At 43.0% G+C, this 16,384-nt stretch overlaps 1 protein-coding gene across 1 annotated transcript in view; it reads left to right on the top strand.

Annotated features, from left to right (window-relative positions):
• The window catches only part of Nrdc (nardilysin convertase), a 78,694-nt gene that overhangs the window by 43,957 nt on the left and 18,353 nt on the right, over positions 1 to 16,384 (top strand). The window contains exons 10-16 of the mRNA XM_045139395.1: positions 1,146 to 1,219; positions 4,355 to 4,424; positions 7,405 to 7,482; positions 9,081 to 9,201; positions 9,286 to 9,344; positions 10,675 to 10,729; positions 14,335 to 14,439. Of these exons, the coding sequence (XP_044995330.1) occupies positions 1,146 to 1,219; positions 4,355 to 4,424; positions 7,405 to 7,482; positions 9,081 to 9,201; positions 9,286 to 9,344; positions 10,675 to 10,729; positions 14,335 to 14,439 (562 nt within the window). The remainder of the gene's footprint in view (positions 1 to 1,145; positions 1,220 to 4,354; positions 4,425 to 7,404; positions 7,483 to 9,080; positions 9,202 to 9,285; positions 9,345 to 10,674; positions 10,730 to 14,334; positions 14,440 to 16,384) is intronic.

Raw genomic sequence — 16,384 nt, 5'->3', positions numbered from 1 at the left:
ATGCATGCACCTCCTTGTGCATCTGGCCCTTGTGGGTCCTGGGGAATCAAACTGGGGTCCTTGGGCTTTGCAGGCAAATGCCTTAAGCACTAAGCCAACTTCTCCAACCTTATTGGTAAGCAATTTTTAATACATAGCAAGCTAATAAAAACCATGCCAAATTTGAGGAAGTTTAAAATTTTTCTGATAGAGTGTGAATTAGGGAAATGTGAAATGACAGGTGGGAACATTTGCACTGTGAAAGCTTAACAATGAAGTCAGTGCTATAATTAATAGAAGCTGTCAATTCCTGAGAAGCATTGAAGCCTTGTTCTAAAGACTAGTCACTAATAACATTGATTTCTTAATGAAATACACATCTTTGCTGTAATATGAATTTGTATTGACCATGTCTTTAAAGAACATATCAACAAGCCAGGTGTGGTGGCGCACGCCTTTAATCCCAGCACTCGGGAGGCAGAGGTAGGAGGATCGCTGTGAGTTCGAGGCCAGCCTGGGACTACAGAGTGAATGTGAGGTCTGTCAGTAGTAGAGTAAGACCCTATGTAGAAAACAATTATATACATCTCACATGCATATGTATATACACATACACGCAGAAAACTTGTAACAAGACAGGAACTTTTATATAAGTATATATATATATGTACTTGTTTTTGTATTATAAACACCCCACACACTTAAGGAACACACCTCGGAGTAGATTAGACGCCCTTAGAGTGAGGAACCAATACCGGTGTCTTATATAGTATTTTGTACATATTTCTCTCATATGTTTGTTACTTTTATAAAGTGTATTTTCTAGTGTAAATTATACCGAATGACATTTTAAGGAGGAGCACTGTTATTAAATAGAGCTGATAGTAAATGCTGGAATTTAGAGGGGTGGTAAATTCCCTTCAGTTAATCATTTTCTATCTCCTGTAAGTTAATACAAGCTTTTCAGTTATTGAGACTGAGGTTAAGAATAGACTTAAAGTCAGTTTTTAATGTCTTTGTTGCTACCCATTTACTCCTGCCAAAAATGCTTGTTAGTCAGAAAGATGGCGACTAGATTGATAATAAGTATATCCGTTAAGCATCCCTAATGATACTGTTTATAAAGGCTTTTGCCAATTAAATTCTGATGTTTGTTTTATTTTCAGTGGGTTACCCAAACCAAACTTTGGCCATTTAACGGATCCTTTTGACACACCTGCATTTAACAAACTTTATAGAGGTTTGTGAACCTAAGGTTTAAAATTGTTTGAAATAACGTAGCGCATTCTCTACAACTTAAGACTGCCAATTTTCTGTGAAAATGTGAACACCATAGAAGCTGTGACTGTGCTGAAGGCGAACACCGAGGCATTGGTGATCTAGATAGGAACAGGCAGGAGCGGGTCGCTGACCAGCCCTGCGGCCCTGCACCTACCTGATCCTGGCGCGCACTTTCTCCCTGAGCTTTTCTTGGCTGTTCTTTTCTAACTCTTTCCATTCACTTTATCTACATCCTGCTTGCTTTCTTTCGGTAGGGTCTCACTCGAACCCAGGCTGACCTGGAATTCACTGTGTAGTCTCAGGGTGGCCTCGAACTCACGGCGATCCTCCTACCTCTGCCTCCCGAGTGCTGGGCTGAAAGGCGTGCGTCACCACGCCCGGCTATTTTTAATTTTTATTTTATGATTATTATATTTATTTTGTTTTTGGCTTTTCATGGTAGGGTCTTACTTTAGCCCAGGCTGACCTGGAGTTCACTCTGTAGTCTGAGGGTGGCCTCAAACTCACTGCAATCCTCCTACCTCTGCCCCCCTGAGTTTAAAGGCGTGCGCCACCACGCTGGCCTATATTCTTCTTTCTTTTGCTCATAGGAGGCAAAACTGGAGAGAGAGACATTTTTAACTTAATTATCAATACAGTATTTGTTAAACTATGTATGAATTTAAAGTCTAAGCTGGAAGAAGGGCTTATTTTGCAGTCGCACTATTAAGGAGAATATTTTTGGTATATATCTTCTAATTTAATTTAATTTTTTTTTTTGGAGGCAAGCCCAATAGAATGGCCTTATTTTCTAAACATTAATTTATTTGAGAGAGACAAAGAGGCAGATAGAAAGAGAGAGAATTGGCACGCCAGGGCCTCCAGCCACTGCACACAAACTCCAGAAGCATGTGCCACCTTGTGCATCTGGCTTATGTGAGTCCTGGGGAATCACACTTGGATCCTTAGTCTTTGCAGGCAAATGCCTTAAATGCTAAGCCATCTTTCCAGCCCCCAGATGGTCCTTTAAAAAATATTTTATTTATATTTATTTATTTGAAAAAGAGAGAGAGAGAGAGAGAGAGAGAGAGAGAGAGAGAGAGGCAGATACAAAGACAGAGAGAATGGTTGCGCCAGGGCCTCTAGCAACTGCGGATGACCTCCAGATGCACGTGCCACCTTGTGCATCTCGCTTTACATGGATACTGGGGATTCAAACCTGGATCGTTAGGCTTCATAGGCAAGTGCCTTACCCACTAAGCCATCTCTCCAACCCTCCCCCCCCTTTTTTTAAATGAAAGACAGAGAAAATTGGTGTGACGGGGTCTCCAGCCATTGTAATAGAACTCCAGGTGCATGTACCACCTTGTGCACACGTGGGACCTTACGTATGCGTCACCTTGTGCATCTGGCTTATGTGGGATCTGGGAGCCAAACATGGGTCCTTAGGCTTCACAGGCAAGCGCCTTAACCGCTAAGCCATCTCTCCATCCTGTCTAAAGTTTTATAGTTCTGTTTCCTTTTCCTTTTTTTTTTTTTTAAATTCTGTTTTCTTCACAATAAAAAATTAGCCGGCGTGATGACGCACACCTTTAATCCCAGCCTGTAACCCCAAGAGAGCGGGAGGCAGAGGTGGGAGGGTCGCCATGAGTTCGAGGCCACCCTGAGACTCCATAGTGAATTCCAGGTCAGCCTGGGATAGAGAGAGACCCTACCTCGAAAAACCAAAACAATAAAATAAAATAAGAATTACTATTGTAGGGGCTCAGGAGGTGGCTTAGTAATAAGGGGCTTGCTGTGTAAGCACAGGGACCTGAGTTTGAATCCCTTGCAACAGCCAGGTATGCTGACCTCAACCTGTGCTCCTGGCACGGGGGGGGGGGGGGGGCAGCAGGGATCCCCAGGGCTTGCTGGCTATAGTCTGGACAAGCAGCTCTAGGTTCAGTGTGAGATCCTATTTTTCTTAAAAAATTTTTTTTTAAATAAGGTGAAGAATGAGGAAGATACCCAGTATTGGCCTCTTGCCTCTACACACATGCACCCAGGCACACGTACAACAGAGTAAAATAAAAAAATTAAGCGTATATCCTCATAAACACGCTTCTGCCTTTTTTATACGTTAGTATTATGCTCATAGTACCTGTACAGTGAGTCATAACAGGATTACACTGTAGTGAGTGCTACAGAAATATTCTTAGTTCACCATTTCTTCTTCTTTAGTCTTTTTTTTTTAATTTAAATTTTTTATAAGTTTTATTTGTAGAGAGAGGGATAATTGGTACTCCAGGGCCTCAGCTACTGCAATCGAATGCCAGACAGACTCTTGTGCCACCTTGTGGGCACGTGCAGTCTTGCTCTTGCCTCACCTTTGTGCGTCTGGCTTATGTGGGATCTGGAGAGTTGAACATGGGTCCTTAGGCTTCACAGGCAAGCGTCTTAACCACTAAGCCATCTCTCCAGCCCTTTTTAGTCTTTTTCTTTGGTGGATTTCTTTTTCTTCTAACTGCCTGAAGTCTTCTCTGCCCGTCTTATTCTTCCCTTCCTCGGATCAGTGGCTGTTTAGAGACATCCTTTCTTTTGCCACTTTTGTTCTGTGACACCACATCTCCAATTGTTTTTTTCTAGCTTCAGATTTCCTACTTACAGAATCATAGACTAACAGCACTTGAGGGACTCTTAAATGATACTTTAGCCCAGTGTACTCATCTTTCCATGAGAAAGCAGATTTAGAGAGACTGAAATGCAGGTGGGTTTTCTCAAGGTCATACATGCACTATCTAAGAAATGGGGAGAGCTGGATTTTTGCCATGGACTTCCTAACTCTCAGACTTGCATCCTGCCTTGAAAGAAGACCTCCAACCTTCCCAGCCTTTCATATGCCCATGATTCTCTTTATTCTTGCCTCCTCTGTCTGTGAAACCAAGTAAAGAAATTTATAAAAAGTGGAGTTCTTCTAATTAGAAAATTGGCAACTTGAAGCAAATAACTGCATTTCATTTAACCTTCCTCTGCTTACTTGAGGATGAAATATATAGAACTAAAGATGTTTTTGTAACATTGTAAGAGTTACGGAGAAACACTCATATCGGTTCTTCTAAAAAATATTTTTGTTTAGTTGTTCCAATCAGAAAAATTCATGCTCTGACCATCACCTGGGCCCTTCCTCCCCAGCAGCAGCATTACAGGTAAGACTTTGCGGGAAACTTTGTTCCAGTAGATACTGTGTGAGAGTCATATTTCTTAAAAAGTACTTTAAAGCTGGGCATGGTGGCGCACGCCTTTAATCCCAGCACTCGGGAGGCAGGGTAGAAGGATTGCCGTGAGTTCGAGGCCACCCTGAGACTCCATAGTGAATTCCAGGTCAGCCTGGGCCAGAGTGAGACCCCACATCATAAAACCAAAAAAAAAAAAAAAAAAAAAAAGAGATAAATAAATAAAATAAAATAAAAAGGTACTTTAATTGGTTTAAATTTGAGGGTTCAGGTGTTTGGTAACTTGAAGATTTTCAACTCATATTTTATGATCTTCCCAGGTATAAAAGTTAGATTGTTATTCCAACAAGTCACTTTTCTTGAGTCATTGAAAGTTAATATTTTGTAAGAATGCTAACGTAGGTAATTATTTTCTTGAGTTTTAGTATAAACATATTCATCTGATAGTTTACTTGATAGGGGGTGCACCATTTATCGAGTTATCAGTACTAAAGGTAACTATCCTTAAGTCCCAAGGACTGACTTTTGTGAGTTAGTGCAGATTGATTTAAACTAAGAAAACATTTCATTTTATCTATATATGAGAAATGCTGGTTGGGTCAAGCAGTTATTTATTTGAGAGAGGGAGATTGAGAGAGAGAATGGGCACGCCAGGGTATCCAGTCACTGCAAACGAACTCCAGACGCATGCACCCCTTTGTACATCTGTTTCACGTAGTTTCTGGGGAATCGAACCTCAGTCCTCTAGCTTTGCAGGCATGTGCCTTACCCACTAAGCCATCGCTCTAGCCCTTTTCTTTCTTTTTTTCAGGTTTTTTTTTTTTTTTTTTTTTTTTTTTTTTTTTTTTTTTAGGCAAGGTCTCCCTCTAGCCCAGGCTGGCCTGGATTCACTCTGTAGTCCCAGGCTAGCCTCCAACTCACAGTGACCCTCCTACCTCTGCCTCCTCAGTGCTGGGATTAATGGCATGGGCCACTGTTCCCCAGGGGGCGGGGCTCAGTGGTTTTTTTTTTTTTTTTTTTTGTCTTTGTTTAATTTTGTTAGCAGTTAGTGTCTACAGATGCTTTATAATTAGAAATAAATGTAAATGCATTGGTAAAAGGTAAACTTCTCTGTGTGTTTGCAGAGGTTGTATGATGTATGCATGTGTGTGCGGATGTGTACTCCATGTACGTGCAAGCATGCAGAGGCCAGGGAAGATGTTAGGTGTCTTCTCTTACCAGGTGTCCACAGCCATCCTTACAACAGGACCTCTCCTTCAGCCTGGAGCTGTTGTCTGTCAGCAAGCCCTAGAAATTCTCTGGTCTCTGTCGTCCCTGCCCTCCAGTGGACTGGGATTACAGACATTCATGGCCATGCCTGGCTTTTTTGGGGGGGAAGAGGGAGGCGTTTTCAAGGAAGGGTCCTACCTTAGCCCAGGCTGACCTGGAATTAAGTATGTAGTCTCAGGGTGGCCTCAAACTCATGGAGATCCTCCTGCCTCTGCCTCCCCAGTGCTGGGATTAAAGTTGTGCACCACCACACCTAGCTTCATGCCTAGCTTTTTAAAAACTTATTTATTTGATAGAGAGAGAGAATGGGCATGCCAAAGCCTCTAGTCATTTTAAGTGAACTTAAGATGCATGTGTCCCCTTGTGCATCTGGCTTACATGGGACCTGAAGAACCAAACATGGGTCTTTAGGCTTTGCAGGCAAACATGTTAACTGCTAAGACATCTCTCCCACCCTCAACTTTAAAAAAAAATAATTATTTTGAGAGAGAGAGACAGACAACGGGCACACCAACCACTGCAAACAAACTCCAGATGCATGTGCCACCATATGGGCCTGGGGAATCGAACCTGGGTCCTTTGGCTTTGTGGGCAAGTGCCTTAACTGCTATGCCGTCTCTCTAGCCCTCTCCCCCACCTTTTTGAGACAGGGTCATTCATTGTTTATTGTTGTGTGCGGCAGTCTAGCTGGCCCATGAACATCTGGATTCTTCTGTGTTTGTCTCCCCGTTGCCACAGGCGCATTGGGATCACAGAGGTGCGTGTCACTATGTGCCGCTTCATATGGTTGCTGGGGAGACTAGAACTCAGGCTGGCCGGCTTGCGAACAAGCACCTTTACCTGCTGAGCCATCTCCTCAGCCAATAAATAGATTTCTTAAGTTTTTTTCTTTTTCTTTTTTTGGTTTATTTTTATTTATTTGAGAGCAACAGATAGAGCAAGAGGCAGAGAGAGAGAGAGAGAATGGGCGTGCCAGGGCTTCCAGCCACTGCAAGTGAACTCCAGACGCGTGCGCCCCCTTGTGCATCTGGCTAACGTGGGTCCTGGGGAATCAAGCCTCGAGCCGGGGTCCTTAGGCTTCACAGGCCAGCGCTTAACCACTAAGCCATCCCTCCAGCCCCCAGGGTCCTAATTTAGTTGAAGGGAAAACTAAAACTAGAGGCTAAGTCTTTCCAACCTCTAGGAAAAAAAAAAATTAAAATTTATTAAGTTATTTGCAGGTGTGTACTGGGGTCTCTTGCAGCTGCAAACAGATGACCTGATCAGCTCTTTCCTCTGGTGCTTGAGTCATTGAACCCAGGCCAGTAGGCTGTGCAGCCAAGTCCTTGTAACCACTGAGACATCTCCCCATACCTCAGGGCAGTATGTTTTATTTTAGTACAGTTTGAAGAAAAACTGAAAACTTGTAAAATCTCGTTCACAGATGGTGATTCATGTCTGTATTAGGTTCTAAAATGATAATCTATATTATTTCCACTTTAAGTCAGAAGTAAAAATTTTATCACATAGACAAATTAGACGATTAAGCGAAGTGGTGGCCTTAAATTGTGCTCAGTGATATCCCATATTCTGAGTGTATATTGTTGCTATTAAATCTGCCGTATATTCCTGTTTAGTACGTTCATAAGTTTAGATTCTTAAACTTTGATTCCTTTGATTTCTGACTCCTACTTTTTCTTTTAAGGGTGAAGCCACTTCATTATATTTCCTGGCTGGTTGGACATGAAGGCAAAGGCAGCATTCTTTCTTATCTTAGAAAAAAGCAAGTATTCGATTATAAGTATTTTCACTATAACAGACTATGAAAAACAAAGAATAAATGTCCTCCTTCTTGTGCTCTAGCTTGCATGAGGTCTCCAGTGAAGCCTCCTAGTGATTACAGTCATAATGCTTTTGCTCATATTAATTTTGATAAGCTTTCTAATTTCCTTATAAGTTGCCCTTTTAGTTTATGTTGGAAATCCACAAAATTCTAAAAAATCATAAACTGATGCATTCCATAATTACATAAAAAGGTTAGCACTAATCAAGAATTTTGATTTGCGCCGGGCATGGTGGCGCACGCCTTTAATCCCAGCACTTGGGAGGCAGAGGTAGAAGGATTGCTCTGAGTTCGAGGCCACCCTGAGACTGAATAGTGAATTCCAGGTCAGCCCGGGCTAGAGTGAGCCTCTACCTCAAAAAACCAAAATCAAACAAAAAAAAGAATTCTGATTTGACTGAAAAGATAAGGCAGGCAGTTACTTAAATGCTGTGGATCTCCAGGCTTTTCTTGTGAGAAGATGGATTTCAATGTACAGAAAACCCATACCAAGTGTGGGACTGTGGAAAGTATACACAGCTCTTTGGCAGAATGTGTCCTCCTATTTTTAAGCACTTGTTTTAGCCATTTATTTTTAATTTTTTATGTATTTATTTGACAGAGAGAGAGAGAGACAATGGGTGCACTAGGGCCTCCAGCCAGTGCAAACGAACTGCAGATGCATGTGCCCCCTTGTGCATTTGGCTCACGTGGGTCCCAGGGAGTTGAACCTGGGCCGTTAGGCTTCGCAGACAGGTGCCTTAACCACTAAGCCATCTTTCCAGCCCTGTTTCAGTCATTGTCTATCCAATTAATAGAACTGTGCTTTAGATGTAGTATTAGTGTATTAATTACTTAGCTTGTTTTCTGAGACTAATTTGAGAATGAAAAGGTAGATGGGAAAAATTAACGTACTAGTGTTTAGAACATTAACAGCCATTGAGAGGGCCGTTATTACAAAAAAATGATGACATTGAGAATATATGAGTATATTATGTGTGTATCTTTTTTTTTTTTTTTTTAATTTTCAAGGTAAGGTCTTGCTTTAGCCCAAGCTGACCTGGAATTAACTATTAACTCAGTAGACTCAGGCTGGCCTTGAATTCACAGCAGTCTTCCTACCTCAACCTCCCGAGTACTGGGATTAAAGGCATGCACCACCATGCCCAGCCTTGTATGTGTATATATATATTTTAAGATTTTCATTTATTTATTTATTAGAGGGAAGGAAAGAGAGGGAGAAAGGGCGTGCCAGGGCCTCTAGCCACTGTACACAAACTCCAGACACACGTGCCACTATGTGCATCTGGCTTACGTGGTTCCTGAAGAGTCGAACCTGGTTCCTCTTAGGTTTTGCAGGCATGTGCCTTAGCCAGTAAGCCATCTCTCCAGCCCCCTGTGTGTACATCTTTAACAATCCCTTTCACTGTTAGAAGGATGTGTTTACATCAAATACGGAGGATCCCAAATCTTACATTGAAAGCCTGTTGATATTGTTAAATTGAAGGATTTGTAGACTTCTCAATCCGTGATGCTGATTGAATTAAATCTTGCCCTAGGTGCTGGGCTCTGGCACTTTTTGGTGGCAATGGTGAGACAGGTTTCGAGCAGAATTCTACGTACTCTGTGTTCAGCATTTCTATCACACTCACTGATGAGGGTTCCGAGCATTTCTATGAGGTAAGCCGTGAAGATGGAGTTGCTTTTCTTCTGGGTCGATGTCACCCATTCATTCAAAAGAGTAACGAGGTGTTTTATTTCCAGGTTGCTCACACCGTCTTTCAGTATTTAAAAATGCTGCAGAAGCTAGGCCCAGAAAAAAGGTAATAAATCCTTATTAGAATGAGGCCAAGAGTCAATGCCGACATGTCTTAGCCTGCAAGCAGCCTGTAGCCCCGTGGGACGTCCTTGCGTTCATTTCTTCTTCTGTTTCCTGTCTTGGCTGCATATGCTCATAACCCTGTACCTGTGAGAACACACTGAGAGTTCACATGCTTGGCCACTCCTCTTACTTTTATTCTTTCTAAATTATTTATTTATTTATTTATTTATTTATTTATTTATTTATTTATTTATTTATTGGAAAGAGAGAACGGGTGTGCCAGGGCCTCCAGCCACTGCAGATGAACTGCAGAGGCACGTGCCACCTTGTGCACCTGGCTAATGTGGGTCCTGGGGAATCGAACCTGGGTCCTCTGGCTTAGCAGGCAATTGCCTTAGCTGCTAAGCCATCTCCCCAGTCTGCCATCCCTCTATGCTCCTCCCTCTGTCTCTCTTTGTGTTTTGTTTTTCAGTATAGGGTTTAACTGTAGTCCAGGTTGACCTGGAATTCTCGGGGTGGCTTCGAACTCACGGCGATCCTCCTACCTCTGCCCCCCAAGTGCTGGGACTAAAGGTGTGCACCACCACACCCAGATTGTGCTTGGCTTTTCTTGGTAGTGATTCAAGTGTGATTTTTTTTTTTTCTTTTCTTCCTTCTTTTGGTTTTTTCAAGGTAAAAATCTCATACTGGCTAGGCTAGAACTTACTATGTAGTTTCAGGCTTGCCACAGACTCACAGTGACCCTCCTGTTTCAGCCTCCCAAGTGCTGGGATTAAAGGAATGTGCCACCATGCCAGAGAGAGAGAGAGAGAGAGAGAGAGAGAGAGAGAGGGAATGGCCTCTAGCCCCTGCAAACGACCTCCAGATGCATGTGCCATATTGTGCATTTGGCTTTACATGGGTACTGGGGAATCGAGCTTGGATCAATAATGGTGTACAGCCAAGTGCCAAGCACCTTAACCACTGAGCCATTTCTTCAACCCAAGAAGTTTTTTGGTTTTTCGAGTTGGTGTCTCACTCTAGCTCAGGCTGACCTGGAATTCACTGTGTAGTCTGGGGCTGGCCTTAAACTACTTAAACTACTGATCCTCCTCCTTCTGCCTCCCAAGTGCCAGGATTAAAGAATGCCTGGTTCAAGAATTTTTTTTTTTTTTTTCTTGTTTTCCAAGGTAGGGTTTCACCCTAGCCCAGGTTGGCCTTGAACTCACAGCAATCCTCCTACCTCTGCCTCCTGAGTACTGGGATTACAGGCGTGCCCCACCACACCCGGCACGAGAAATTTTAATGAATCTCCTAACTATGTTCTTTACTTTCTTGTTTTTTATTTACAGAATTTTTGAAGAGATTCAAAAAATTGAGGATAATGAATTTCATTACCAAGAGCAGGTATTAGAAGTCACATTCTTATTGCGTGTTAGCTGTGACCGTGTCCAAAGTGTTGTTGACATGTATTCTACTTCCTGAAAGCGTCACTGGGATTTAATTCAGCCTGTCTCTGTCATATCAAGATGGTTATGAGGCTATCTATGAATTCACTCTTCTTTTTTTTTATTTTTATTTTATTTATTTATTTATTTGAGAGCAACTGACAGAAAGAGGCAGAGAGACAGAGACAGAGAGAATGGGGGTACCGGGGTCTCCAGCCACTGCAAATGAACTGCAGATGTATGCGCCCCCTTGTGCATGTGGCTTATGGGGAAATTATTGGGGAAATTGAGCCTCAAACTGGAGTCCTTAGGCTTCGCAAACAAGCACTTAACTGCTAAGCCATCTCTCCAGCCCCCCTTTTATGTTTTTGAGTATTTTTTCTTTTTATTTATTTATTTGGTTTTTCGAGGTAGGGTCTCTAGCTCAGGCTGACATGGAATTCACTCTGTAGTCTCAGGGTGGCCTCGAACTCACTATGATCTTCCTATCTCTGCCTCCCGAGTGCTGGGATTAAAGGCACGTGCCACCATGCCCGGCTATTTTTTTTTTTAAATATTCATTTATTTATTTGCAAGCAGAGAGAGATGGAAGAGAGCCATGTGCCATTTTGTGCCTCTGGCTTTACGTGGGTACTGGGGAATTGAACTTGGGTTGTTAGCCTCTGCAGGAAGTACCTTAACAGCACCTTAACCACAAAGCCATCTCTCCATCCGCACTTTTGAGTATTTGGAGCAACAACAACATTAGGCAGATGGCATAGATTATAATGTGCAACAGTCATTTAAAATTGTCTATTTTGTCTAACCCTTTGATAAATATTCATGGAGAACATTCAGGGAACTCAATAGCTTGGAAATTTGAACTATTCTATTCTCACACGTGTGCCTTTAATCCCAGTGCTCGGGAGGCAGAGGCAGGAGGATCGCCATGAGTTTGAGGCCACCCTGCGACTAAATGGTGAATCCCAGGTCTGCCTGGGCTGGAGTGAGTCCCTACCTTGAAAAAGTAAAAATAAAACAAACAAACAAAAAGTAAATTGTAATTACTGTGTATTGGATTATATTCACTAGCTTTGGGATTTTATTGGTTTAGTTTAATTTTCTTGATTTTTTTAAAAATATATTTATTTGAGAGAGAGAAAGAGGCAGATAGAGAGAAAGAGAGAAGTGTGTGCCAGAGCCTTTAGCCACTGCAAATGAACTCCAGAAGCATGCCACCTTGTGTGGCTCGAACATGGGTCCTTGGGCTTTGCAGGCAGGCACCTTAACCACTAAGCCATCTCTCCAGCCCTAAATAAAAATATTTTTTTTTTAAACATTTTTATTTATTTGAGAGCAACAGACACAGAGAGAAAGACAGATAGAGGGAGAGAGAGAATGGGCGCGCCAGGGCTTCCAGCCTCTGCAAACGAACTCCAGACGCGTGCGCCCCCTTGTGCATCTGGCTAACGTGGGATCTGGGGAACCAAGCCTCGAACCGGGGTCCTTAGGCTTCACAGGCAAGCGCCTAACCGCTATGCCATCTCTCCAGCCCAATAAAAATATTTTTAAAGTGGGGTTCACTAGAGAGATGGCTTAGTAGTTAAGGCACTTGCCTGCAAAGCCAAAGGACCCAGGTTCGATTCCCCAGTACGCAAGTAAGCCAGATGCACAAGGTGGCACATGCACCTGGAGTTCGTTTGCAGTGGCTGGAGGCCCTGGTGTGCGTATGCTTGCTTGCTTACACACTCTCTCTCTCAAGTAAATAAATCAAAAAAAATTTTTAAACAAGTCTATGTGTGTATGCACCCGTGTTGTGTCTCATACGTTTACCTGCAACCAGATGCCGCAGTAGCCAGTGCTGAGCGTTGGCTTTCCAGCTCCATTGCTGTCTCAGGCTGGTCTTGTTTGTTGCCACCCTGGATCTCTTAGTTTACAGGCTCCGAATATTCATGGGCCGCTGCTCCCCTGAGGGCCTGGGTTTCGGAGCACGCGTGGCCACATCCAGCTGTTTGGGTGGGATCTGGAGAGTCGGACTTTGATGGTCTTAGGCCCCCTTTCTCATGCTTACGCTGGAAGTGACTTAATTGCTAAGACCTCTCTCCAGTGGTGTTTTTTTTTTTTTTTTTTTTTTTTTTTTTTTTTTTTTTTGGTTTTTCGAGGTAGGGTCTCACTCTAGCCCAGGCTGACCTGGAATTCACTATGGAGTCTCAGGGTGGCTTTGAACTCATGGCGATCCTCCTACCTCTGCCTCCCGAGTGCTGGGATTAAAGGCGTGCACCACCACGCCCGGCCCATCTCTCCAGTCTTAAAACTTTTTATAATTTTTTAAAAATTTTATTTATTTATTTGAGAGAGAGAGACAGAAAGGGGGAGAGGATGGGCCCACCAGGGTCTCCATCTGCTACCAGCAAACTCCAAGATGCCTGAGCCCCCTTATACATCTAGTTTATATGCGTCCTGGGGAATTCAACCTGTGTTCTTTGGTCTGCAGGCAAGGGCCTTAACCGCTAAGCCATCTCTCTATCCCCTAAAACATTATTTTTAAATACCACAATAATAGATACCTGGATGCAGCATGATGTTTTAATACATGTATACAATATGTAATGCTCTGGCGAGAGTAATTGGAGTATTCATTATAAGAAACATTTATTGTTTTGAGAACATTCAACATTTTCTCTTGGCTATTTTTGAAATAATTACTTGTGGTTACACATAATGATCCTACTGTTCTATAGAACGTTGAAGTTATTCCCCTATCCAGTTGTGTCCTTACACCCTATTAACAGTCCTGCCTGCAACCCTCCGGCCCCCAACTTCTTACCCTTTGATAATCCCACTTTTCAATAGTCTCAGCTGATGTTGCTCATTTTTTAAAAAATATTTTATCATTTTTATTTATTTATTTATTAGATAGCAAGACAGAATGGGCACGCCAGGGCCTCCAGCCCCTGCAAACAAACTCCAGACACATGCGCCACCTTGTGCACTTGGCTATGCGGTTCTTGGGGAATTGAAATGAGATCCTTTGGCTTTGCAGGCAAGCACCTTAACTGCTGAACCCTCACATTTTTTTGTTCTTGTTTTTTTGAGGTAGGGTCTCACTCTAGCCCAGGCTGCCCTGGAATTCACTATGTAGCCTCAGGGTGGCCTCGAACTCCAGTGATCCTCCTGTCTCTGCCTCCCGAGTGCTGGTATTAAAGGCGTGCGCCACCACGTCTGGTATGTTTTAACCTGACTCGTGCTTACGAATCATTATTAGTTGATACTGGTAAGTTCCCTTCTGCACTATATTTCCATCATGTGGTCACTAGACTGATCGGGTGTGGCAACTGCTCTCGGGAGGCAGCTGTGCCGTGACCGGCAGGTGGAGGGCTGTGGGTGTCAGCGGCTAAGCTCCTAACACAGGAGCCCTGGCTCCGTTTCCTTGCACTTCTGAGCATCAGATTCTTAAGGTACAATTAATTATATCTATTCAAAAGCTTTTGATTTTGCTGAATAAAGAAGATATGGGTGTGTTGTGACAAGCTAAGGGTAATAATGGAGAGTTGCTGATGTGAAATAAGTTTGCATTTTTTACAGACAGATCCAGTTGAATACGTGGAAAATATGTGTGAAAACATGCAGTTGTACCCATTACAAGACTTCCTCACTGGAGACCAGCTTCTGTTTGAATACAAGCCAGAAGTAAGGAGGGCTTTGCTTTATTTTATTTAGTTTTTGGTTTTTCAAGATAGGGTCTCTCTCTCTCTGTAGCTCAGGCTGACTTGGAATTGACTAAGTAGTCTCAGGGTGGCCTCGAACTCACAGCAATCTTCCTACCTCTGCCTCCCGAGTGCCGGGATTAAAGGGGTGCGCCACCATGTCCAACTCTCACTTTTTTAAAAAATATTTTTTATTTTTATTGGTTTATTTGACACAGAGAGAGAGAGAGAGAGAGAGAGAGGTCACAGCAGGGCCGCTAGCCGCTACGAATGAACTCCAAATGCATGTACCACCATGTGCATCTGGCTTACAATGGGTACTGGGAAATTGAACCTGGGTCCTTGGACTTTGTAGGCAAGCACCTTAACCACTAAGCAATCTCTCTAGCCCTAATTTTTTTTTTTTTTTTTTTGAGTTAGGGTCTCACTCTAGCTCACTAGCTCAGGTTGACCTGGAATTAATTCACTCTGTAGTCTCAGGGTGGCCTCAAACTCATAGTGATCCTCCTACCTCTGCCTCCCAAGTGCTGCGATTAAAGGCGTGCACCACCATGCCTGGCCCTAAATTTATATATATATATTTATTTATTTATTTAAAAAACTATTTATCTATTCAAGACAGAAAGAGGTAAGGAGGGAATTAAAATATTGGTACACCAGGGTCTCCTGCCACTGTAAACAAACTCCAGATGCATGTGCCAGTTTGTGCATCTGGCCTTTTGAGCACTGGTGAATTGAACCCAAGCCATCAGGCTTTGCAAGCAAGTGCCTTTAACTGCTGAGCCTTCTCTTCCGCCCTAGCTTCTACTTTTAAAACTTGGTTTTAGGGAAAGAAGAGGGTGCAAAAGTGTAGAGATGTATTCAAGACTGAAAATGCAAAGAGCTTTGTTGTATTTAGTAAGTTGTTTTTGTTTGTTTTAAATATTTTATTTATTTGCAAGGAGAGAGAGGGAGGGAAGAGAAAGGGAGAATGGGAGTGCCAGGGCCTTCAGCTACTACAAATGAACTCCAGATGCACGCCCCACCTTGTGCATCTTGGCTTATGTGGGCCCTGGGGAATTGAACCTGGGTCATTGGGTTTTGCAAGCAAGTGCCTTAACCTCTGAGGCATCTCTCCAGCTATGAATAATTTTGCAAATGAACTCCAGACACATGTGCCACCTTGTTTAGGGTTTTTTTTGGTTTTTTTTTTTTTTTTTTTGGTTTTTCGATGTAAGGTCTCACTCTGGCCCAGGCTGACCTGGAATTCACTATGGAGTCTCAGGGTGGGCTCGAACTCAAGGCGATCCTCCTACCTCTGCCTCCCAAGTGCTGGGATTAAAGGCGTGCGCCACCACGCCCAGCTTCATGTGCCACCTTGTGCATCTGGCTTACATGAGAGCTGGGGAATCAAACCTGGGTCCTTAGGCTTTGCATGAATGCACCTTAACTGTTAAGCCACTTAGCCAGCCTTGTTTTTTTTTTTTTTTGTATTTTTTTTTTTAAATACAAGAAAAGAAAACTAGGGCTGGAGAGATGGCTTAGCAGTTTAGCACTTGCCTGTGAAACCTAAGGACCCCAGTTCGAGGCTCAGTTCCCCAGTACCCACATAAGCGAGATGCACAAGGGGGTGCATGCGTCTGGAGTTCGTTTGCAGTGGCTGGAGGCCCTGGCACACCCATATTCTCTCTCTCTCTTTCTCTTTCTCTGCCTCTTTCTCTTTCTAACTATTTGGGAGGTGGGGTCATGAGGACCAAAAATCCAAGTTTGAGGAAGGTTGAGGCCAGCCTGGGTTGGAGATTCTGCCTCAGAAGGAGGAAAAGGGAGGAAGAAAATCAACTTTTGTCGTTTGTCAAGTGTTGAAATAACTAAAATACTTAAGTCAGCTTTTAAGAATTAATGTGATTTAGCAGGACATGGAGGCGCACACCTTAAATTTCAGTACCGAG

Source organism: Jaculus jaculus, chromosome 21 (genome assembly GCF_020740685.1).
Source record: "Jaculus jaculus isolate mJacJac1 chromosome 21, mJacJac1.mat.Y.cur, whole genome shotgun sequence".
Classification (NCBI taxonomy): Eukaryota; Metazoa; Chordata; class Mammalia; order Rodentia; family Dipodidae; genus Jaculus; species Jaculus jaculus.
The sequence above is the reverse complement of the archived record's forward strand: the minus strand, read 5'-3'. Positions and strand labels throughout refer to the sequence as shown.